The sequence below is a fragment of the Leopardus geoffroyi genome, chromosome A1, assembly GCF_018350155.1.
Source record: "Leopardus geoffroyi isolate Oge1 chromosome A1, O.geoffroyi_Oge1_pat1.0, whole genome shotgun sequence".
NCBI classification, from domain to species: Eukaryota; Metazoa; Chordata; class Mammalia; order Carnivora; family Felidae; genus Leopardus; species Leopardus geoffroyi.
This window is the reverse complement of record NC_059326.1, coordinates 142,994,775-143,018,872: the sequence shown is the minus strand read 5'-3', so window position 1 is coordinate 143,018,872 and position 24,098 is coordinate 142,994,775. Positions and strand designations below refer to the sequence as shown.

Here is a 24,098-nt window from a genome sequence, read left to right as displayed (position 1 = left end):
GAGCTGTCAGCACACAGCTGGTTGAGGGGCTTGAACCCACGAACCGTGAGATCATGACTTGAGCTGAAGTCAGATGCTCAACTGACTGAACCACCCAGGTGCCCCTATTATACTTTTTTTAAAGCAACCGATGTAATACAAGCTCACTGTTCCTCAGCCTTACTGACTAAAGGCATTTAGGTGGATCCATTTTTGAGCAGGATGGAGAAAATCCAGATACTGATGCCTCCTTTCCCCTCCCCATTGGTCTATACATTTTTTAGCAGTAGAAATGGGTCAGGAAAGAGAGAGAACAACTCTGGAACTCTGAGAGCAGGATTCTGGTCTTTTGATACTTATTGATCAGGTCCCACATGAGTGATTTGCTAAGAACAAACTTAAAGAACTAGCAAAGTCCCCATATCTCAAGTGTTCCATAACAGTTGTTTTTCAAACCGTGGGTCAAAACCCACTAATGGGTCATAAAATCAATTTGTAGTGTCGCAACTAGCATGTTTTATCAGTGAGATAGGATGGAAAGGAATAGAATAGAAAATGCCAAAATGGATCTCACATTTTATTTCATTGGTTGTATAGTATGTGCTTTACTGGGTTATTCGAAAACTTTTGTTTCTTACTAAGGGTCATGTTCAAAAGGACTTGGAAGTCACTTCCCTATAGCACTTTATCTGTCATGACAGCTCCTGTCTCATTCTCCTTACTAGGCTGCAAACTTCTTGAAGTAGGAATGAATATCTGAATAACTTTTCCTTGGCCACAGTGATTTCCCTAATACTTTATACATGGTATAAGGGAAACTGTTTAAGATGTACTTCTTATTTATTTTGCTTGTAAGTAAATTTCTAAACGATACTTTTAAAATCGTCAAGTGCTATTTATAGTTCTGTGTTGTTCAGCTCCTACCAGTTTTATGTGTAGCCTAGCATTAACATAAGCATTGCTTTTAAACCGTCTTTTCCTGATTTGGAGGAACTGTGGCCCAAACATAAAAGTCACTAAAGATGGTTTCCACTGAGGTTACTGTGCAGATTTGAATTTCTGTTTTTCAAAGAGCTCTCTGAGCTGCTGCTCACTGGTGGCTTCTTTCTGCTGCATCAGCTCAGCTGTTCCTTTGGTCACCCCCCAGGCATCAGGCTTTGACATTGAAGGGTTGTATGGCCTGCCCGAGGCTATCCGAAGATTCTCCCAGTATTCCTTCCTGGCCCTGGGTGAACAAACACACATTAGACTCCTTCCTGAGCATCTGTATCTATGTCACTGAGCTAGAATATACCTCCACAGAGCTGTCTTTGGACTCTTGAGAGTATGTCCATTAAAACACATTTATTAATCTGAACTACAATTTTTTTAAGGCTCTATAGGCTAAAATTACTTTGAAATTATTTTTTTAAATATATGCATACAAATGGAGTGCCTGGGTGGCTCAGTTGGTTAAGCGTCCTACTCTTGATTTCTGCTCAGGTCATGATCTCACAACTGTCAGATCAAGCCCCGTGTGGGGCTCCACCCTCTGGCATGGAGCCTGCTTGGGATCCTCTCTTTCCTCTCTCTCTCTCTCTCTCTCTCTCTCTCTCTCTCCACCCCACCCCCCCCCCCCCCCCCCGCCCTGCCCTCCTTCACTACCTCCCTACCCTGTTCGTCTTCTCTCTCAAAATAAATCAATAGACATTTAAAACACAAAAAAGAAATTCTTCATTCACCCTCCTCTGCCTTTTGCCCTCCTGGGCCATTAGCTCAGACCCCATAGCACCTTTGCATATCTTCATACTTGAACTTGCTAAGCCAACTTGAACTCGCCTGTTTGTCTCTCTGCCTACTAGTCTGTTAACTCCTTGGGGACAGGCCTGTGCCTTGTTCTTGCTACTTCGATGTCCACACCCGTGTCTTGATATAGTTGTATACAATCAATATCAGCTGAATGGAGTGGAACTGCCCCTCTGTTTGGTGCTCGTCCCCCACCCTCTTCTTTATCTCGTGGCTACTTAGCCCTTCAAAATACAGCCCCCCAAAATCCCTTCCTCTAAAATATCTTTCTATTTGGCAGAGATGGCCATTCCTTTCTCTTGTCACTTTCTAAATCTGTGCCTCTACCAAAGCAGTTACTGCAGTATAATACATTGGCTTTCTTACCCATTTTCCCCAGTAGACTGAGATTCTCTAGCCAGCTTTTCATGTGTATTTTCCCAGTGCCTTGCACATTGCCCAATGTAAAATATTTGTTTAGTGTTCATCTCCCCCACTGGGGTGTAAGCTCTGAGGGCAAAGACCTATTTTATTCTCCACTGTATTCCCAGCTCCGAGATTGTGGTTGGCACAGAACAAGCACTTAATTAATATTTTTTACGTTTAATTTATACTTACATCTTTTTACTAAAACACTTTTTAAGTTTATTTATTTTGAGAGAGAGAGACAGACAGACAGACAGACAGCATGAGTGAGCAGGGGAAGGGCAGAGAGAGAGGCAGAGGAGGATACCAAGCAGACTCCATGCTTTTAGCATGGAGCCCTACGTGGGGCTTAATGCGAGGCTCAGCACAGGGCTTGAACTCACAAACCATGAGATGAGCTAAAACCAAGAGTCAGATGTCCAATGGACTGAGTCACCCAGGTGTCCTAACTTATACTTAAATCTTAACAACCAATCGGTTAAATGTTGTTCAGTGTCTACCACATGGTTCTAGCCCAGAACATGAAATCACACTTCATTGCAATTTATATTATTTATATTCTAAAGCCAGAGATCACTACATAGGCTATTTTATAAACATGGCTATGAAAGAATTGAAGGAGGATAACATTATTTATCATCATGCAGCAAATTATCTATACTCTTTGTTGTGACCTCACTTGGACATACTCATAATCCAAATGAGTTTGGTTTGGCAAATACAGTTTAAAGGTTCTTACCTGGCTCTAATCCATGGTTTGGTGTGCATATCCAAACCACTTCCCCAGCTGCCATGCTTTTCTGAAGCTGGTGGCAAAAATCCCCTTTCTGGGGCCAGCTCTTCTGCAATCGCCCGTATGTGGTAGGGCTCAAATCCACAGCACCCGCCAATGTATCTGACCCCCAGCTTGTAGGCCTCTCTGGCATATTTCTGAATGTCCCATCTTGTTGCAACTCTGGGCTCCAGTCCTGTAGTAATGGAATGAATTCTTTTTTTAAAAAAAATATTCAAAATAAACAGCTATAATAAGTATGTAATTTTCAAGAACTGAATTAAGTAAGTTGTTAACATTCGCTTCTTTATTTTTTAAAATTATTAGCTAATTGGCATTTACATGCCCATTTTTAAATGCTGTGATAGCCAACCTTCAAGATGGTTCCCAATGATTCCTGCCCTCTTATGTTTTTACCCTGTGTAGTCCCCTCTCATATCAGGTTGGTCTGAGAGACCAATAGAATAGGTCAGAAGGCACGGTTGGTGACTTCTGAGGCTAGGTTATACAAGGCATTACGGTTTCTGCCTCAATCTCTCTTGTTCTCTTTGAACAACTGCATGTTGTGAGAACACTCAAGCATCACAGTGGAAAGGCCAATAATTTAAGGAACTGAGGCCTCTAATTCTGTTTAATAGAACAGCAAGACACTAACACCTATTCCCAACAGCCAACAAAGGGAGCTTGGAAGTAGATTCCCTAGCTCTCATCAGGTCTTCAGAGGACTACAAACCTGACCAGTATCTGGACTGCAGCCTCATAAGGGATGCTGAGCAAAAACTATCCAGCTAGGCTGCTCCCAAATTCATGACCCACAGAAACTCTGAGATATAATAACTGTTTGTTGTTTAAAGGCACTAAATTTTGCGATAATTTGTTCTATGCCATAACACAGACGCTTTGCCATTCTTTATCCATGGTTCTTCTAGATGGATTATGTTATAATACCTTACTTCTCTGAGGGCCCCTATAAAATACAGTATCTAAGGACCTTAGAATGGAGTAGAAGCTGTCCAAACTCTGGCCCTGGTGATCTCTCTGGCTGGATTTTCAGGTGGACACACCCGACTTCCCACACATGCTTGACCCCTTTTCCTAGACTGCCAAGTATTCCCTCCCTGCATCTGCTCAGCCTCTTCATTCAAAGTTGTTATACAGTAACCTAGTGATGGTATCTTCTCCTTGCCCTCAAGAACAGGGGAAAAGTAACTTGGACATAAACCGGTCTATCCTTTTAATTCTTCTGATGAGAAAATTAAGGTTTAGAACTAAACGGTTTTGCTAAGGTTACATAACTCAGTGACAGAGCTGGAACCAGAACCAAAGTCTTTGCTGATCGCACCCGGAAGGGCATCCTTTTTACCAGCCTACAGCTAAAAGGTTCAGAGATCTTTTTTGCTTGTCGGTTCCATCTTTTCCTTCTACTGTGGTCAAATATCAAAGGGCTTTTGGCTGCAGGGAGAGACACCGAGGGCAAGAGATGAGATATGCTGCCATTTCTTTGCTGTGACAAAGCTCTATGGCTATAGATTTGGAATTTGTCAAACATCAAGACATTGAGATAATTTATAAAATGTCTGTCTTACCAAAGGGGAATTCTGGTAGATCAATAAATCCCTGCTTGTTGCAGTCAGGAGTGTGGTAGGCCAAGGGCTGACTCATCAGGTGGGCTTTCAGTCGGGCAGCCTCCAAGCCTTCTTTCATGAGCTTCACTGTTTGTAAACTAATTGTGGGGTCAAAGTGGCAGTTCACGCCAACGATGGAAGCTCCTGCAAGTGGGAAGAACAACTGAGCTTTAGGGATTCATCAGATAACCGGTGGCCCCAACTCTCCTCTCTTAATCAAGGAGCTTTTATTTGAAACAGTGAATTACAAATACAGCCTTTGATTCTTGCTTCCTTGCGAACCTAGCTTACCTCTGCGTGGGAATGATTACTAACAGGCAGCAAGGGCTTTCTGGGAAAAGTGTTGTGAAGAATCTGTTACAACTGAAGTGTCATTTATGTACACTTGGCTGTCCATCTTTTTTCCAAAAAATCATTACTAAAGGTTGTTTTTTTTTTTTTTAACTACAAATTTTAGAAGTCAACTTTTCAATCTTGACACAATAATTTTTTGACACTCCCAGCTCGTGGTTACCATACCACTCACTTGAGGATCAGTGTTCCCTTTCATCAGGCCAATTTAAAAATATCACTAATCCAGATTCTGGGAGCAGCTAAGCTGATGCCACAAGCCATGGCATCCAGCGTTCAGGGGCAAGCATCTCAGTGGTTTTCACTGGGCTGGGTCTGCAGTTTGCTCCTTCATTCTTGTTCCAATCCTCCCTCCTGTTATTTCTCTGAATCATTTTTTTGTCCAAGAGCACCAGTGACCTTGATCTTACCAAATCCAGTTGTCGTCCCTCTGTTCTCATCTGATGCAATGTCTGGGCAGCATCATCCTAGTGGGCCATACCCTCCTTCATCAACACTCCCCTTCTCTTGGCTTCTCATGCTCTCTCAGTGGTGCTCCTACCTCACTGGCTGCTTTCTTTGGGCGTTAGGTGCCGACCCCCTCAAGGTTGAACCTTTCAATCTTGCAATGTCCTAGGATCCCAGTGGGCCATCTTTTCTTCTCCTACATTTCCTTTCCAGTCCCAGGGCTTTCAGTATGATCTATATCCAGAATTCTCCAAATTTCTCTCTCTAACCGTGACCTCTCCTTTGGGTCCCAGACTTAATATTCAACAGCTTACTTAATATCTTCACTTGGATCTTGACTACCTTTACTTTCTTTGTTTGTTTCTTTCTTTCTCTTTCTTTCTTTCTTTCTTTCTTTCTTTCTCTTTCTTTCTTTCTCTTTCTTTTTTCTTTCTTTCTTCTGCTGCTTCTTTTCCTTCTCCTTCTCCTCCTCTTTCTCCTCCTCCTCCTCCTCCTTCTTCTTCATCTTATTTTTTTGGACGTTCTGCTGCCAGAGTTTCTCTTTCCTTGTTTGACTTCATTACACTAATGAATTAATCCTATGTTGGTTACCACTTGGATATCTATTAGGTATAAGGGTCCTTTTAAGGGATTATAGAGAAATATAAATATAGGACATGGTCCCTGACACCAAGGGTTTCATAAGGTTTGACACAAAGGGCTTCCTTAGGTTTGCTCCCTGAAAACAAAGTTCTATGATCACTTGTGAGGAAGTAGCTGTTTACTATATCCCCTTCTTGGATACTGCTGCTATACACAAACATATCAAAGGCTCTGAGAAATTCTGTGTATTTTTCCAATTTTAGTATATGCGCCGCGTAAGCGAACACTAAGGCTCTGAGAAATTCTGTAGTAAAGGGACCTGTGTGACTTGGTTTAACACAGCACTTTCTAAATATATTTCACTACAGAACCCTAATAATGTTCTCACAGATTAGAAGATGCTGACTGAGGATATTCCAAATGAGTGGTGTAAGTAGAAAGTGTTCTAGTTGCTGAGAGGAGGGAGTGTTTACTTGGGGTATGTGTGGTGATGTATGGGGATGTGGAGGTAGAATGTGAGCTAACATTGGAAGATGGACTGGAGTTAGTAGGCTGATATTAATTAAGGACCTATTTTGTGCCAGGTGCTGTGCTAGGCACAGGGCACTCAGTGCTGAGCCAGACAGACACAGTCTCTGCCTTCTTTGACCTTACAGTCTAGTGAGTCAGACATTAAAGCGATACACAAACGAGATAAGTGGCACAGTGATGTCAAGCACCGTGGCCACCTACCTTGAATGGAATGGTGGGGGAAGAATTAGACGCAGGCCACGAATCTCTGCCAATTAACAATAGGGGTCATGAAAGCCTCTTCTGATCTTTTTGAAACAAGTTAACATGCTTCTCCTCCCCCCCATTGTTACATTTCCCCCCCAAAATTTAGGATTATATAGCCTCATTCCTAAATCTAAATAATTGTTATTGTTAATGACAAGTATGAAGTGACTTTTATGAAATATCAGGAGTTGGATAAAAATCAGAAATGAAACATGGCCAAACATAGTGTCTCTGTTCCTCAGAGTGAGTTGGACTCTTCCACTGATCCTGAGCTATGCCTTGCATTTAAAATGAGGCAGCTTTGAGGGGCTCCTGGGTGGCTCAGTGGGTTGGGTGTCCGACTTCGGCCTGGGTCATGGTCTCGCGGTTCGTGGCTTCAAGCCCCACATCGGGCCCTGTGCTGACAGCTCAGAGCCTGGAGCCTGCTTTGGATTCTCTCTGCCCCTCCCCAGGTCGCCTGCCTTCTCTCTCTCTCTCTCTAAGATAAACATTAAAAAAAATAATAAAGTGAGGCAGCTTTGAAAACATTTTGTGAGTTTTCCCTAATTGAAATGAAACCCAATGTTAGGAATGGAAATTATTGAAAAAGATAAGTTAGTATTTCATACCAAATTATTTTAAGTTCATTATACCGATTACAAAAAGCAAAGCATATCAGAAATTTATGAAAATGGAAAAACTCGGGGCGCCTGGGTGGCTCAGTCGGCTAAGCGTCCGACTTCAGCTCAGGTCACGATCTCACGGTCCATGAGTTCGAGCCCAGGTCGGGCTCTGGGCTGATGGCCCAGAGCCTGGAGCCTGCTTCTGATTCTGTGTCTCCCTCTCTCTCTGCCCCTCCCCTATTCATGCTCTGTCTCTCTCTGTCTCAAAAATAAACGTTAAAAAAAAAATAAAGAAAATGGAAAAACTCTGGCAAAGAAGGCAACTGAACTTTTAAGTCTGATATGCTTTGCTTTTTGTATATGTTTAAAGGCCTCAATTTAGGTTTAAAATAAAACATGTTTTTCTAATGCTCCTTTTGATTTACTGAAACTCTTCTCATTTCTAGGTATTAAACCTTCAGTGTAGGTCTAGTGGCCCCTTTGAATAGGCAGGTGTGTGTACTTCTTACTTTATTTTACTTTTTTCTCTTTTGGACTCAATATTATTATCAATACCCCTAGAAGAGCAAATTTTTAGTTTTCCTTTAAGCAAAAGTAGTATATAGGACTAACAGGTGGACCTACATTTGTATGTAATTTTATTATTTGTTTATTTTATTTTTTGAGAGCAAGAAAGAATGTGCGTGTGAAAGCCAGTTTGGGGGAGGGGCAGGGAGAGAGGGAGGCGGGGGATCCGAAGCAGGCTTTGCGCTCAAAGCCCAGAGCGTCACGCGGGCTCCAACCCAGGAACCGCACAGTGAGATCATGACCTGAGCGGAAGTAGAACTCATAACCAACTGAGCCACCCAGGTGTCCCTTGTGTAATTTTAAAAGACTCACTAATTGCAAACTGGTCAAAACGCGTCATCACCTGCTTTAACAAGGCGCACTGCACACTCGCCGGGGCTGACGCCATGCAAATCTCCCTCTGGGCCAATGCACATGGTAGCTGCCACAGGTTTCCCGGATGCTTTCAAGGCTTCGACTGCCCACACAGCCTCTTCCACATGTTCAAAATACTGAAATAAGATCAGGTTGACGTACTTTTAATCTTGTTTCTCCCCAGTTAGAAAACGTATTCTACTGCTTAATAATTATCACTAGTTGAATCGTCTTCACATTTTGAGTGTGACCCATTAGCATTTTTTATTTTTATTTTTTAATGTATTTTTTTTTCAACGTTTATTTATTTTTGGGACAGAGAGAGACAGAGCATGAACGGGGGAGGGGCAGAGAGAGAGGGAGACATAGAATCGGAAACAGGCTCCAGGCTCTGAGCCATCAGCCCAGAGCCTGATGCGGGGCTCGAACTCACGGACCCCGAGATCACGACCTGGCTGAAGTCGGACGCTTAACCGACTGCGCCACCCAGGCGCCCCAACCATTAGCATTTTTTAAATGCCACAGACGGTTGATGACTGTGAATTGCAGTCAAAAGGTTTGAAGAACACTTTATTAGATTAAGTGAATCAAATTCACTAGAAAGCTTAAATTGGAAAAACGATTTTAATACTGAATATTGCTAGCCATGATTGGCACCTAATCTCACCTGCTCCCCATGAAAGCAAAAGGTAGAGAAAATGTACTAAGCGTCTATGTCTCATCTTTAGTGATATCTTCGTTTACCTCTGCAATCAAGAAATCCACGTTCTTCTTCAAAAAGACCTCTAACTGTTGCTGAAATACTTTCTTAACTTCAGCTTCACTCTTGCAACTAAGGTACGAAGGTGTCTGGCTCACACCTCCTGCCACCAAAGCGTCTCCCTCGTCAGCCACTTGCCGGGCAATGTCACAAGCAGCTTCATTGACTTTCTGCCCCTAAAATGGATGATTATATGATATATCAACATTTTCATGTGAAGTTGAAACCAAATTATTATTCAAATATCCACATCTCAGTTGTATGTTACAATAGAGATTTTATTCTAGAAAATAACAGGGACAGAATAGTTCATATTACCAAGTTGAGCAATTTGCAGTAACAACACCAATAGTAGTAATGAAAACAATAAATCCAATGATAGCATATAGGATATTACATACCACTGATCTGGGAGAGGGTAAAAATCTTAAATAAAAGGACCTGGTATCTTCTAATGCCTAAGCTGCACTTAGAGAAATATCTAGCAAATAGTGGTGATGACGATGTTGATGATGACACCATTAAAATGATGACAGAATTCATGACTTTTTGTCATTATGTATTTTCTTAACAGATAATCACAAGGTATTTTCTAATTACGTAGGCATTAAAAACTGACACTTGTCTTCACTAAACCCCGGTGCTGTAAGTCACACAGACTCATGGAATGTTGGAACTTCTTTTTCATTTTAGGGATCAAGAAGTTGTCGCTTTGATGGCATAGTTGAATGGTTTGCCCAACACAACAAGGTTGATTATAGCTGAGCCAGGAAGATTCCAGGGTCACTGCCCCCTTGTGCCTTTGACCCTTCCCCTACACTGTGCCACATTAAAAACCTTTAAACACCTTTAAGGGTGTAAGAATTTGTTAGGTTACCCTCTCAGCAACTTAGGAGACTGAGAGAATCGCTCATCATTAACCACCCCCTTCTTTGACCTGCTTCATTAAATGCTTTTCTGTCAATTTTGAGGACTCCAGCTAAAACCTAGAAGAGTTGTTCACACATATCTCATTTCTGTATTATCTACAAACCCTGAAGCGGTCAACATTTTTCTCTACAAGAACTTCTGTGATGACACATGTGTCTACTAGGCCCTTCTAAGAATGCCATGTATGGTTTTACTCACGGATATTTTCTCTGCAACATAGTTTCCCCTGTTCTCCAGCTTGTCTTCACTTGCATAAAAGGTGAAGGTTTGCATGACATTGGATCCAGCTCTGAGGAACTCTCGATGAAGCTGGCGAACTGGGAGATTAAATGAGGAGAGGTATTAATTACTATCAGTTTATCACCCGTGATGTTCTCAAAAGGCTATCACATAAACAGATGTGAAAACATCTGCTCACATTCCTGGTTGCTGGGCATTGGTGCATGCTGGGGGCTAATGAGAGGTAGCTCTGGGGTCTCTCGTTAAGAAGAAGAGATTATTTCTACCATGCACGTGAGGTGAAGGGAAGAGGGAGATCCCACAAGGGAGGAATCATCATTTGAACATTTTTGCTGGGCAGAGAAGGTGGGGAAAGGCATTCCCTACAGAGGTAAGGGCTTGAACAAAAAGGAGGCAGGAGTAGGCTTGGCATTTGGGGGTGCAGCAAGTAGTCTGAGAAGCTGGAGTTGAGGATGTATAAGAGAAGTAGTAGGAGAGGCAGGTGGAGAGGTGGGCTGGCTGACAGAGTACCAAGGGCCTAGAACATCATCCTAAGGAGTCTGGGCTGCAGACCACAGGTTCGGGGAAACACCAGCAGTTTGTAAGCAATTGAGTGATGTTATTAGTTCACTGTTTTTGAAAGATAATTTTGGTAGTAGAGTGGACTAAGAATTGGAGCCAGGTTCCCAAGCATAGGTCTGTGGATGAATAGTTTTTTAAAAAAAATTTTTTTTTTTTTTTCAACGTTTATTTATTTTTGGGACAGAGAGAGACACAGCATGAACGGGGGAGGGGCAGAGAGAGAGGGAGACACAGAATCGGAAACAGGCTCCAGGCTCTGAGCCATCAGCCCAGAGCCCGACGCGGGGCTCGAACTCACGGACCGCGAGATCGTGACCTGGCTGAAGTCAGACGCTTAACCGACTGCGCCACCCAGGCGCCCCAATTTTTACAGGCTAAAGAAAATATGGGGCTTTCCCCTCCCCCCCCCATTTGATCAAATAAACTCATTTTAAGGAACTACATTTGCTTTAAATAGTAGTCCTAAACTCTGGTTCCCCATTAGACACTCTGCAAGCTTTTTAAAAACAATGGATGCTAGGGCCAAATTCGCAAATATTCTAATTTAATCGGTGTGGGGGCAGGGCATAGATTTTGTGTGTGTGTGTTTCTCCAACTGACTCTTATCTGCAGTTTTGTTGAAAACCACCAAAATGCTCTACTTTATTTTCGGAAATAAAGACTAGGACTGGGAAAATGCTCTATTTTATTTATTTATTTATTTATTTATTAAGCTGATATTTTAATATCTTTTTTTTTTAAATTTTTTTTTCAACGTTTATTTATTTTTGGGACAGAGAGAGACAGAGCATGAACGGGGGAGGGGCAGAGAGAGAGGGAGACACAGAATCGGAAACAGGCTCCAGGCTCTGAGCCATCAGCCCAGAGCCTGACGCGGGGCTCGAACTCACGGACCGCGAGATCGTGACCTGGCTGAAGTTGGACGCTTAACCGACTGCGCCACCCAGGCGCCCCTGATATTTTATTTTTGAGATAGAGAGTGCACAGGGGGGTGAGGGCAGACAGAGGGGAGAGGGTGGAGGGTCTGAAGCGGGCTCCAGTGACAGCAATAAGCTGGATGTGGTACCCGAACTCAAGAACCATGAACCACAAGATCATGACCTGAGCCAAAGTTGGACACTCAACTGACACCCACCCAGGCAACCCTACTTGTTTATCTTAGAGAGAGTGTGAGCCAGGGAGAGGGGCAGAGAGAATCTTAAGCAGGCTCCACACTCAGCATGGAGCCCCAATGTGGGGCTCAATCCCATGGCCCAGGGATCATGACCTGAGCCGAAATCAAGAGTTGGATGCTCAATTGACTGAGCCATCCAGGTGCCCCAAAATGCTGTTTTTATAAAATGATAGTGAGACTTCACAGGTGTTCGTTTTTGTCAGGAGAATCAACTGGGCAAAGTAAGAAGTCAGCAATCCTGTGTCAGCCCCTGAAATCTATTTTGACATTTCAGAGGCCTTTAAAAGTAAGAAGGTTAAAAGTCAAAAGGTCTGGGAGGGACTACATTAGAGGCTAGGAAATTATTAGGACACTGGAGCCCTTAGCCCTTTATGGAAGAGGAGTCTGGTGTCTTTGCATCCTAGCTACCTAGTAGAGGGCAGAGAACATAGGAAGCTCAGTTTGTTTTTCAGTGAGCAAGAAAGTGAAGCAAAAAAGCTTTTGAATTTCAGAAAATGGGTTTCTAAGCCTGGAAACTCTAGTCCTGAGTGGGAACTTAGAAGCTTGCTTAAATGAGGAAACTTCAAACTTGTTTTGTTTTTCTTTTTTGTTTTTTGAAGTTTATTTATTCTGAGAGCGACAGAATCCCAAGCAGGCTCCGTGCTGTCAGTGTGGAGCCGGACGGGCAGGGCTCCATGTGCAGATTGAACCCACAAACTGTGAGATCACGAACTGAACTGAAACCAAGAGTTGGAGACTTAAGCGACTTAGCCACCCAGGCGCCACTAAAACTTGTTTTAATTAGCAAAAGGAACCAATTAACAACACTTCATACACAGTCCCTGTTTATCAATCAAACAGCTGCTGTGGTTGGAGCAGGGTGAAGGGCCTATAGATGGGGTTTCCCATACACTAGGATGAGATGGCTTATAATTGGGAAATCTACCCAGGGGGTCCTTGGGTGGATTTTTAGAAATTCTGTTTAAAAACCCTGGAATAGGGGTGCCTGGGTGGCTCAGTCGGTTGAGTGTCCAACTTCGGCTCAGGTCATGATCTCACAGCTCGTGAGTTCAAGCCCCACGTCAGTCTCTGTGCTGACATCTCGGAGCCTGGAGCCTGCTTTGGATTCTGTGTCTCCCTCTCTCTCTGCCCCTAACCCACTCACATTCTGTCTCTGTCTCTGTCTCTGTCAAAAATAAATAAACATTACAAAAAAAAAATAAAATGAAAAAAAAAAAAAAAACTCTGGAATAGCGGGCAAATTGTGTATATGTATATTTTACACTGCGTTTTATACCCTTTTGTTAGATTTTGCCAGAAGTCAGTGATCCAACTCCTTGCTCTTAATCGATTTGATATTCTTCTATGCTTCTTAAAGCTGCAGAGCTTCTCAAAAGCATAACCCCACTTAGACTCACATGGGGGCAATTAATATGGATTCAGATTCCCTACGCCACTCCAGATCCAGCAAACCTTAATTCTTTGCTGAATTCTTTGCTAATTCCACTGGGTACAAGAACCACAATTTTTGGCATAGACTTTAGTAGGAGAATTAGTCCACTTAAAATAAGACAAAAAAACTCAAGAAACAGAGGGCCAAGCGATAAACATGTTGTTTCTGTACTAATAAAAGTAAAATCAGTATCAGAGCAGTTTCTCTCGAACTCCTCTAATGCATAACTTAAAAAAAATGTGACTTATAAAATTGAAGCTTGTGGTTTAAAAAAAATTTTTTAATGTTTATTTATTTTTGAGAGAGACAGAATGTGAGCAGGGAAGGGGAAGAGAGAGAGGGAGACACAGAATCCGAAGCAGGCTCCAGGCTCTGAGCTGTCAGCACAGAGACGGACATGCAGCTCAAACTCACAAACCGTAAGATCATGACCTGAGCCAAAGTCGACGTTTAACCAACTGAGCCATCTAGGCGCCCCTCAAAGCTTGTGGTTTAAATAAAAGCCTTATTTTATTTACATGGCAGAGTTTGCACAAAGGTAGCTTATCATTAATATCAGCTTGGCTCAAGAAATATTTCAATGAGTTTAACCCAGCAAGCTGACCTTAAGAAACAAACCATAGAGGGGCGCCTGGGTGGTTCACTCGTTTAAGCGTCTGACTTCTTCAGCTCAGGTCATGATCTCATGGTTTGTGGGTTCGAGCCCTGCTGACAGCTCAGAGTGTGGAGCCTGCTTCAGATTCTGTGTCTCCCACTCTCTCTGCCCTGCCCCTGCTCGCACTCTTTCTCTCTCTCTTAAAAATAAATAAACATTAAAAAAAAAAAATAAGAAACTGACCATAGATATATTTTAAAACCTCATTCTTGTATCTTAATTATTCCATTGTGTTCCCTAAAACCCTTTAATGGCAATGCTTCCCAAAGCATGGTTCACCTTGCTATCACCTGGGGACAATTATAAATATGCAGGTTCCTGGACCCAGACCTAATAGATCCAAATGTCTAAGTGGAGGCTGGGAACCTATAATTTTTAACCGACTGCTGGTACAATAAAAATTTGAGGACTACTGCTGTTTTAGCTTCCCGAGCCTACTGAATTCCTCCCTCCCTTCCTTCTTCCTTCCTTTCTTTCTTCCTTCCTTCAGGGGTAGAACACAGCATTATTTCTACATTTATTTGGAAATATGAAAGTTGTGTGTATTTGCTGGGTTTAACAGTGTGACTATAGCTCTCTTCCTTTGAATACTATTTCAGGATAGTGTGATTTGAACACAAAATTTCTGTACTTCTCTAGCAGAAATAGAGAAGTTATTATCTAGATATTATATAAGATATTATCAAGAGAAGAAACAATGAATTTAATAATAGTTAATACTTGTAGTGTTTGACATGCATCAGGCACTATTTTAAAGACTTTATATACAACTTATTTAATTCTTATAACCTTTGAAGTAGATGTCAATATTATCTCAGTTTTATAGAAGAGGAATCTGAGTCCCAGAGAAGCTAAGTGATTTCCCCAAGGTCACACAGCCTAGTGGCTGTCAAAATTTGATTCAATTAGCCTGAATCCAAAATCGGTATGCTTAATTGTAAAGCTGTACTGTCTCTCAGTTTATATGCTTTGTTAGTTTCTACCCCTTATCACTGAGTTCACTGAAATATGCTCTTTAATAAACATTGAAGACAACTGTTCAATCTGTATAATATTCACAAGAAATTTTCCTCCAGTTTCCTCTGTAAGAGTCCACTTCTTTCACAGTGTTGACTACTGTTAGCTGTCCTCTGAGACCTTCTCTAGGAAGTGCCCTAAGCCAAAGGGTGCTTCTTTGCCCAGGGGCTAAGCTCTCTCCTAAAAGAGGAGAGGGTTGATAATTCGCATGCAAAGCTTGGTCTATTGGTAAGGAGAGAACAAAGATCCAACTCCCCGGTCTCAGTTTGGGAGTACTCTGAAGCACCTGTCCAACTCCAGAGCTTCCTGAGGAATTGGCCAAAGCCTCTGTTACAACTGCATTACAGTGTAATTCCTCCCTCTGCCCAATCCTGCTTCCCTCACTCCCTTAGAAGTGTTATTTCATAAATGCACTCCTCATTAAAACTCCTGAGCACAAATCTCCACTTCTGGCCAGCTGGTAACGAGTACCTAGCTCATCATGGGTGGCAGAGTTCCCAGCATGCTCTAGGGGTACAATTGTTTAAAAACTTTCACCTGTGGTGAACTAGAATGAGATGCCCTTAGAAGGGAATGTACTAGCAGGTGCACTATCTCAAATGTTTGAGAGGTTCAGAGGAAGTAGTAATTATAAAGACTTTAGAATTGGATGGCTATTGTTGGGTACCACCAACATACTGGAGAAAGGCAATGAAAGGTTAAGGGTGATTCATCACCAGTTTAAGACAACGTCTGAAAGTCTGAGGATCTCCTGGGTGGTATATAAAGAAACACCTCTTGTAGCTATAGCAAGCAGAAAAGCTGAGGATCTGGCCCAGGACTAAATTATACAGGGAGCAGAGAGTCTGAGAGGTTGAATCATCAACCACAGAAGGCTTCTACTGCCAAAGTCAGGGTCTGATCAGGAAGACATAGGACCCTGAGATTGGGGTGAAGACATGTGGGTGGATTCACTCATAACCTTAAAAACCCAGATTCCTCCCTGAACTCTCTGGGACTGCAGAAGTGGCCCATTTCTCTCTTTTAAAGATTAATGTTTGGGGCACCTGAGTGGCTCAGTTGGTTAAGCGTTTGACTCTTGATTTTGGCTCAGGTCATGATTTCACGGTTCTGAGGATGGAGCCTCGCATTGGGCTCTGTGCTGACAGTGTGGAGCCTGCTTGGGATTCCTTCTCTCTCTCTCTCTCTCTCTCTCTCTCTCTCTCTCTGTCTCTCTGACCCTCCCCTGCTCTCTCTCTCAAAATAAATAAATACACATTAAAAAAAAATAGATGAATGCTTCCTCCTTGCTTTAGGTTGAAGCAGAAGCCTTGTAAGACAGCATTATCTCCCTCATGTTCCATCTCACCTCCCCTCTTTGCATCTCCCTGTAAGAGATCTGTGGTCAAAAGAGTAAAGTGAGAATAAGGTACATGGGTATGGGTGCAGGGCAGGTAGATAGTTGAAGTTAAATAGGATGGGGCTAGTATATAATGCATTTAACTAGTTGGCAAACGTACAATGGAGGAGGGCTTATCTCCCAGACAGTGAGTGATGCTGTGCCATGGAACTTAAAGTGGGTAAGGAGGGGGGATGAACACGTGGGGACAGAATAGATAATACATGCTAACATGGAAGGGATGAAGGACTGAGAATCTTGGTGAGGCTGAGGAGTGGGAGAATTGGAGTTGGCAGGAAAGATAGAAAGAAGGTGGTGGTTAGAGAATGGGGCCCTCGTAATTGAGATTTCCGAAGTAGACAGCTAGGGGTGATGGCAAGGTCTAGGAGTGCATTGCTGAGGTGGAGGGTGGAGGAAACGCTCAACTGGAGATGAGATCAAGGCACTAACAGGAAGAGTTCTGGACAGATCATCTGCATGGACGCTGAAGTCACCCCAAGTGGTGAGGGAGGGAAGGGCAGAGAGGAAAGCAGTGAGCCAGGTTCTACACTCACCTAGAGCAAGGGGCAGGAACCAAGAGGCAAACACAGGTGACAGCCACAGGAAGGGCCATTGCGATCATCCAACCTGTGACTCTGTACTTACATGCCTAGCACAGTGCCCAGCAGGCAATAATGAATGTTGGACAATGTGCCACGAATGTCTGTGTTTGATGGCATGCTCCTACACTGGTCGATGTCGTATTCTTTTATGAGAACTTAGAAGAGAGCTATATGCACCAACCTGCCTCTGGGTGTTCCACTGCGGCTTCTGGGGTCCAGGGGCCTGCCTTCACATAGCCCCTCTTCTCCAGTGCAAAGACAAACCCTCCATCTCCAATCACAACTTCTCCAGCATTTAAACGTTCTAGGATGCCCTAAAATTACAGATGGGGGTGGGGGGCGAAGGAAGGGAGTTACTTGAGTTTGAGACAATTTTCTATTTTTAGTACTTTTGCTATGGTATTCTTGAGAAGTATGATTTCTTTAGAATTCACAGAAAGTACATGTATTTATAAATCCAGAATGCTCGTATAATGAAAATATGAAAATATGTGTATACATGTGCTAGGGGTGAGGGTCTTTCAGAACACAATAAGAGTTTTGAAGAATGTGGTGGGAGGATGTTATCTTTGAAGAAATAGCTACAGAAGGATTAAGTGAAAATATTTTATTGTAAAGCCTCAAATGAATACTTAAGCACACATTCTTAAAATGGTGAAAGCTAGTTTTATTCTAACAGCCCCTACAGTTGGCCTGGCCCCATCTGTCTGTCAGTCCCTGGGGCCCTCTGTCAGCCAGGCGGGGGCAGGGTACTTTGACACCCAAGGGTCAAGTATATTGCTTCGTCCCTCCAGCCCCAACCATAGTCCCACAGTCCGTCTCTTCCTCCAACCATCTATCCATCCACCCCTCCCCCCCACTCCCCAAACTAGCCCAAGGCAGACAGTCTGGACTGGAACGCTCATCCCAACTAGGAAAGAGATAGGCTTGTCATTAATCAGGCGGTGGAGTTGCTGGGTTTTGGTTTTTCAATCTTTTTAACAGCCCTTACTCAATATCTTACAGCCCCTGTGCCCATTTTTTTCCCCGAGGCTTGACTGGTTCATTTTATTGTGATCGCAGAAATCAAACTGCGGGTGCAAACTTACCATGGCCCACCCAACGCGTGAGCCTTGGGGCTGCGGCGGGACCCGGACGGCTGCGTGCCCCAAAACGTGGCAGGTAGGCGGCCACGGGGCCCCGCTGCACCCGTCGAGGCGCGGGCACGAAACGGTCTGGCAGCCGCGGCCGCGCGCCTCCCTGGCCTGCCCACGCAGGGAGCAGAGGGGCGCGCCCAGCGGCGCGGGCAGTGACGCGGAGTGGCCAGGGGAGCCGGAAGCCACCAGGAGCTCCCTAGTCCCACCGCTGTCGGGAAGAAAAGTCGTGCCTGTGGGTCTAGGAGCCACACCTCTGAGGTAGTGCTCTGGTGCGGGACTCAGAAAACGTTGGGAGTCTTGGAGCTCTGGGGGTGTCCCCCCGGGTCACGTAGATCTAGGGCGCGCTCTGGATATGGGCAGGGGTGTTGGGGGGAGCTCAGAGGCACCTTGGGGTCCCGCCCGAGAGATTCTGAGAGCACCTTCTGGTCACAGCCGGGCTCTGGGGACCCCTGTGCACTTCCTGACGCTGGGGCGCGGGGCCGGTGGGTCGAGCCTCAGAGCCACCGCTGGGATGGAGAGCGCCCTCGGGTCCCCTGTAGACTCACCCTCTTGGCCTTTTTGCCCCCAACGGGTGCCATTTTCGAGGTGTCCGGTGGATAGTAGGCACGGATGCGGACAGACGAGGGGAGCTTTACCCCGCGCGAAACCGGGAGCTGCCCCACCGCCGCAGCCAGGCTCTTTATATCCTCTTCTGGGCGCGGGGTGGGTTTCCCCAGCCTTGGCGCGTCCAACGCGGGCCTTGCGCATGGGAACACGCCCCCCCAGCTTTTTTATTGAGTCCCGCGGCTCGCTGGGAACTTGCCCTGTGGAGGAGAGGATCGAGATTGTTCTCTCAAATAGGTGAGCAAACAGACAAGTAAAATAAAATAACGAGGTTGCCACTCGCTCAGGTTTCTAACCTACCAATGCACGGTACCCCCTCCCCCACCTCACCCCCCCTCGCTCGCATCGAGGGGTTCCGACCCTGATTTATCTCTCTCTTGTCTGGGATCATGCACCGTTACCCACTTAAGTCACCAGAGTTGGCGCCTAAGAATTCCATTCATGCACAAATATTTGTCAAAGGCCAGGATACAAGGTTATTGAATGAGGAGGCGATGCCCTGGGAAGAAGTTCAGTCTGAGGTGTGATCTGGGCGAAATGCATCTGGGAGTTATGTAACGGAATACAAATATAGCATTTACAGAACGTCTAATACTAACTCTGAATTAGTGGGTATGTTCAAAATGACCTTCTGCCATTATATCCAAACATGCCGTGCAGTTCCTAATAACACAGTAGTTTTCTAGTAAGAATATCTTTGCAATATATAACCAGGACAGACTTTTAACATCTATATATGACAGTGGAAATATACCTTGGACATTTCAAAATTCAGTTCGAAAATTGTGTGTAAAGACATACAGGTATTAGAAGAACCGGGAGGAAATAGAAATGTTAATAGTAGTTACCTGATGATGGTGGAATTAGGGCTTGCTTTTATTTTATTATGTTTTGTTGTATTTCCCAAAATATCTCTACACTGAGAACACATAGATTTTAAAATAATAAAAGCATTAGTTTAACAAATGTACACCACCACAGTAAATATCCTAGAGCACAGAGTTAAAAATCCTGAAACAGAGTTCAGAACCTTTTACCCAAATAAAAGCACATAAGGAAATTTTGTATGTGGAACAGTAACTTCCATTTCAACACATGCAAAGAAGGAAATTATTGTAGCAAATGATGAGTTAATAGAAATTTAATTTTTATTTATTTATTTTTTTCAACGTTTTATTTATTTTTGGGACAGAGAGAGAGACAGAGCATGAACGAGGGAGGGGCAGAGAGAGAGGGAGACACAGAATCGGAAACAGGCTCCAGGCTCTGAACCATCAGCCCAGAGCCTGACGCGGGGCTCGAACTCACGGACCGCGAGATCGTGACCTGGCTGAAGTCGGACGCTTAACCGACTGCGCCACCCAGGCGCCCCGAAATTTAATTTTTAAAATGATGTGCACTTGAGATACAACTGAGAAAGTAGAAAAGTCCTTTTTCTTGTGATAATTGTCGAGTTTAAAATGGGAAAAAATGTAAGGATGATGGATGCGTATATTGTAATTTAAATAATCGAATATTTCAGTTGCCCAGCAAGAAGGAGAAATGAGGTGAAGTCATCCTTCCCAGTGTTTAGATTTTCGACCATTAAAGCATTGGAGTGTCTGAGAAGCTAATAGTTTAGTTAATGAATTAACTACTTATGGTTGTACCCTGATGAGTATTGGAGAAATACCGGTTCAGGGTGAGCCCGGCCGTGGCTGCAGGGAGTAGCTGTAGTGGCGGGTACCAGGCGCTAGGGGGCGGTATCAGGGCTCTGACAGTAAAAGCCGAAATCCGCCTTCCGCAATTTCACACGGTTTCAAATTTAGCAAAATTTAGGAGAGATCTTAAACCATTAGCACTTAACTTAAAAATGAATTGCGAAGTTTTAGTAGATAATGGAGATACAATGCAAAATTTTAGTCTTTCCCCAGCTACTATTCCCAGTATAAGCCCTTCCTGGAGGTAACCACTTTCCCTATTGTTCCAGAGGAACTCTATGGATATATTTAAGTATATACACATATACCTAAGGATTTGCATTTAAATGTAGGACATTTTAGTTATTTATACATCTGTCCACCTCTACCTTTTCCAAAATGATTTATGGGCAGTTGTTGAAATATTTTTGTTTTTTTCCACAGCTTCTCAATTTGCTATCCTACTTCTCCACCCCCATCCCATTTAGGGCTGTTAATAAGAATGCATTCGCAAAAAAAAAAAAAAAAAAAAAAAAAAAAAAAAAAAGAATGCGTTCGCCTACTATTTCCACAATAGATAAATAATAGCCACTAGCCACAGTTCACTGGGTGTTTACTAGGTACCAGGTGCTACATTACATCTTTTACATACACAATATTATTTACTCCTTACAACTCTGTGAGGTGGGCACCCCCACTTTGCATTCAAGAACCATGAAGTTAGGAAGTACAGCAGTTATCTGCATGACGTCTAAAGTTCCTTTGCCCCATTCCCAAAGGACTAAGTCCGCTTGGATACCACCTGGGGAGTGAGTTCTGTAATAACTGTTCTTGGGAGACTGCCCATGTCCTCTGTTGCCTGCTAGAGCCATGAGATGACGAAGGTCATAATACTGAAGTCTTTGGCCTTTTACAGGCTCATTTGGGATTAAAAATAAATCCTGAAGGGAAGAAGGAGGGTTAGAGCTGAAGATCCACCCTCCTGAGTTTTAGGACTTCCAAAGAGAGGCTGTCTGTCTTCTGCTGGTGCTTTGCTTTACTTGTAACCCCATTTGTTCATTTAATAAACCTTTAAATGTTTCATTCATACAATGTTTCAAACACTGTGCTTGCCGCTGGAGGTACAGGATATCTCCTCCTTTTTTTCCAAGTGGGAGATAGAAACCATCTCATGTAAGAGTTAAACTGTCCCCTTTATCGATATGTAGATGGGAAAATGTGAGGACTTTTCATTTTCCGTTCACTTGGTATCGTCTTCAAAACGAAACTGTCTTTTCTCAGGTCGCTTTAGAGTAAAAATGTTGCATTTAGCCTTTAAGCCTTTGAAGATGTGTCATGTTTTAACACCATGTAGAGAACAGTGTTTACAAACTGGTGACATGGAAATGTAGCCAACCTCTGTGTTTCCTTTGGCAAGGCCAGTGTTTTTAGAAAATGGAAGTTCCTTTATGTAGAGCCTTCCTGTCTGCCAGTCCGCCCCACATTCCTATTCTCTTCTTGTTCACATAGTTACCTTATCTTGAAGGCATTTGAATTTTCAACTCCTGCTGTCAATAGAAGGTATAGTTGGGGTTATTAAAGATTTATGAGATGTCCTTCAGTTTGAACTCTCCCAAATGGCCCCCAAATTGAAGGTTTTACTTTCATTCCTATTTTTCCATGGCTAGTAACCCCCAGCTATTTTCTGTTGCCACTGCCCAGGATCAAAATAAAGGGATGGTGGTGGTGGGTTTTTCATCTACAACCCTCTCCCCCGGTGCACAGACTTGCCTCACTTTACGTTTTCTGGTACCACTTCATTCCCTCTGGCCTGGGAAATGGCCACACACAACACACCAGGCATACCAAATCACCTCACACAATTATCCCCTTTTTAAGAGCCTTGGTTTATTCATATGCAAAATTCAAGTTGAAACTAGGTGACTTTTCACTTTGTTTTTGTTTTCGTTTTGCAGTTGGCTTGGCATAAACTTAGCTTTGCATATACTAGAGCACAAAATAGCCTCTTCCCACGGTGCTCCCTCTGCCTTCCCCCTTGTGGTCATCAAGCATTCCCTTAGGTTGGCTCAGAAAGTTCATCTGGCTCCTGTGCATGCCCTCCAATTTTAGCCCCTTTCTACTTTCTGGAGATACAGCAGAGTATCTCTATTTTGTTTTTTTCCTAGACTATTCAGGGCTTCCTTCCACCACAAGTAAAAATGTTTGTCTCAGCGCTGGTGGACGGGCCAGCTTGTACAGAGTCTTCTGGTTTCCACAGAAGAGTCCTCCAGCCAATGTTCCTGTGAACTCTGGACACACCCAGTTTCCCACACTATCCTTCCAGCATGGTAATCCCACCCCAAGTTTTCTTTCTAGCTCTGAAATTTTCTCTCTTCTCTCTTTCTCTCTTTTTAATGTTTACTTATTTTTGAGAGAGAGAGAGAGTAGGGGTGCAGTGGGGGTCGGTTGGGGGAGGGGCAGAGAGAGAGGGGACAGAGGATCTGAAGTAGGGATGCCTGATGTGGGGCTCCAACTCACAGACCCTGAGATCAAGATCTGAGCTGAAGTCAAATGCTTAACCTACTAAGCCACCAGGCACCCCTCTCTCTTCTCTTAAGCTTTTCCTTTAACACTCTCTTCTGCAGTCATGTGCCTTTAAAAAACAAACAAACAAACCAGCACCTAGATAACTGTAACTTTTTGGGCACCTATTATATGGAGTTAGCTGTGCTATGTGCTTCAGAGGCATTATGTAACTAACCTTCATAATAACCCTAGGGGATGGGGACTTTGCCATCCCCATTTTACTGATGACAATATTAAGACGCGTAGACTAAATGGTGACTTTCCCAAGATCACGTCAATAGTGAGCATGGAGCTGGGAGGAGGGTTTTAGCCTATGCAGGATGAAGCCAAAGGTCACACTCTCCAGAGCTATTCTATATTTCATTTTCAGTAAACTGATTTTCTAAACATCTTCCCAACTCTTTATAACCTCATCCAGTTCATGCCTGCCCTCTCCCCACCCCCTACCAGCACACATTCACTTAACCCAATGCAGAGGTCCCTTCTCTTGTCAGGAGAAGTTCAGATTCACTGGATGTATAATTTGTCATCAACAGCAAATGGTCTGCCCTGCGCAGATCATCTCCCACAAATACACCATGACTTCAGGATTGTGTCCAACCCTTGGGTTGTCCAGTCACTCGGAAACTTTATTATTTTCAACGGGTTTCAGAGAAGAGAAGCCATGATTTCCTGAGATGATCCATCACACCTTGGTTTCTGTCATCTTTGTGACCTACTGAAAGATGAACTACCTCTTTGAATGGGAAAAGGTGGAGTAAAGGCTACAGATCCCCTTTTTCTCATGGGGCCGCCACAGGATGTCTTTGTAGAACGTCAACTCGAGTATGTAGCTCCCGATTTCAATCCCATGTCCTGGTTTAGAACCTGTGGGGGATATCACACCACATTGCTGGTTGTGGTGGTATGAGATAAGGGGTCCAGCCCAGGGAAGGGTTAGACAATCACAACATATTTCTTTTTTCTTTCAAGATTTTAAAATTTATTTATTTTAAATCTACTTTTATTTTTTTTATTATTACCATCTTTTTAAATGCTTATTTTTGAGAGAGAGAGGGAGGGAGAAAGAGAAAGAGAGAGTGAGCAGGGGAGGGTCAGAGAGAGAGGGAGACACAGAATC

General features: G+C 43.5%; 1 protein-coding gene across 2 annotated transcripts; it reads right to left on the bottom strand.

Annotated features, from left to right (window-relative positions):
- Window positions 1–543: 543 nt before the first annotated feature.
- Window positions 544–18,978, bottom strand: BHMT (betaine--homocysteine S-methyltransferase). Of its 2 annotated transcripts, none has more exons than XM_045496537.1 (8): window positions 18,677–18,978; window positions 17,177–17,309; window positions 10,135–10,253; window positions 8,991–9,182; window positions 8,236–8,383; window positions 4,528–4,710; window positions 2,909–3,137; window positions 544–1,204 (listed from the first exon to the last, which is right to left on the bottom strand). In XM_045496537.1, the coding sequence occupies exons 1-8, from the start codon at window positions 18,707–18,709 to the stop codon at window positions 1,018–1,020; spliced, it is 1,224 nt and encodes a 407-aa protein (XP_045352493.1). In that variant the 5' UTR covers window positions 18,710–18,978; the 3' UTR covers window positions 544–1,017. The 2 variants fall into 2 exon arrangements, with proteins under 2 accessions (XP_045352493.1, XP_045352501.1); XM_045496545.1 differs by lacking the exon at window positions 18,677–18,978 and adding an exon at window positions 18,084–18,188.
- Between the last annotated feature and the right edge of the window lie 5,120 nt (window positions 18,979–24,098).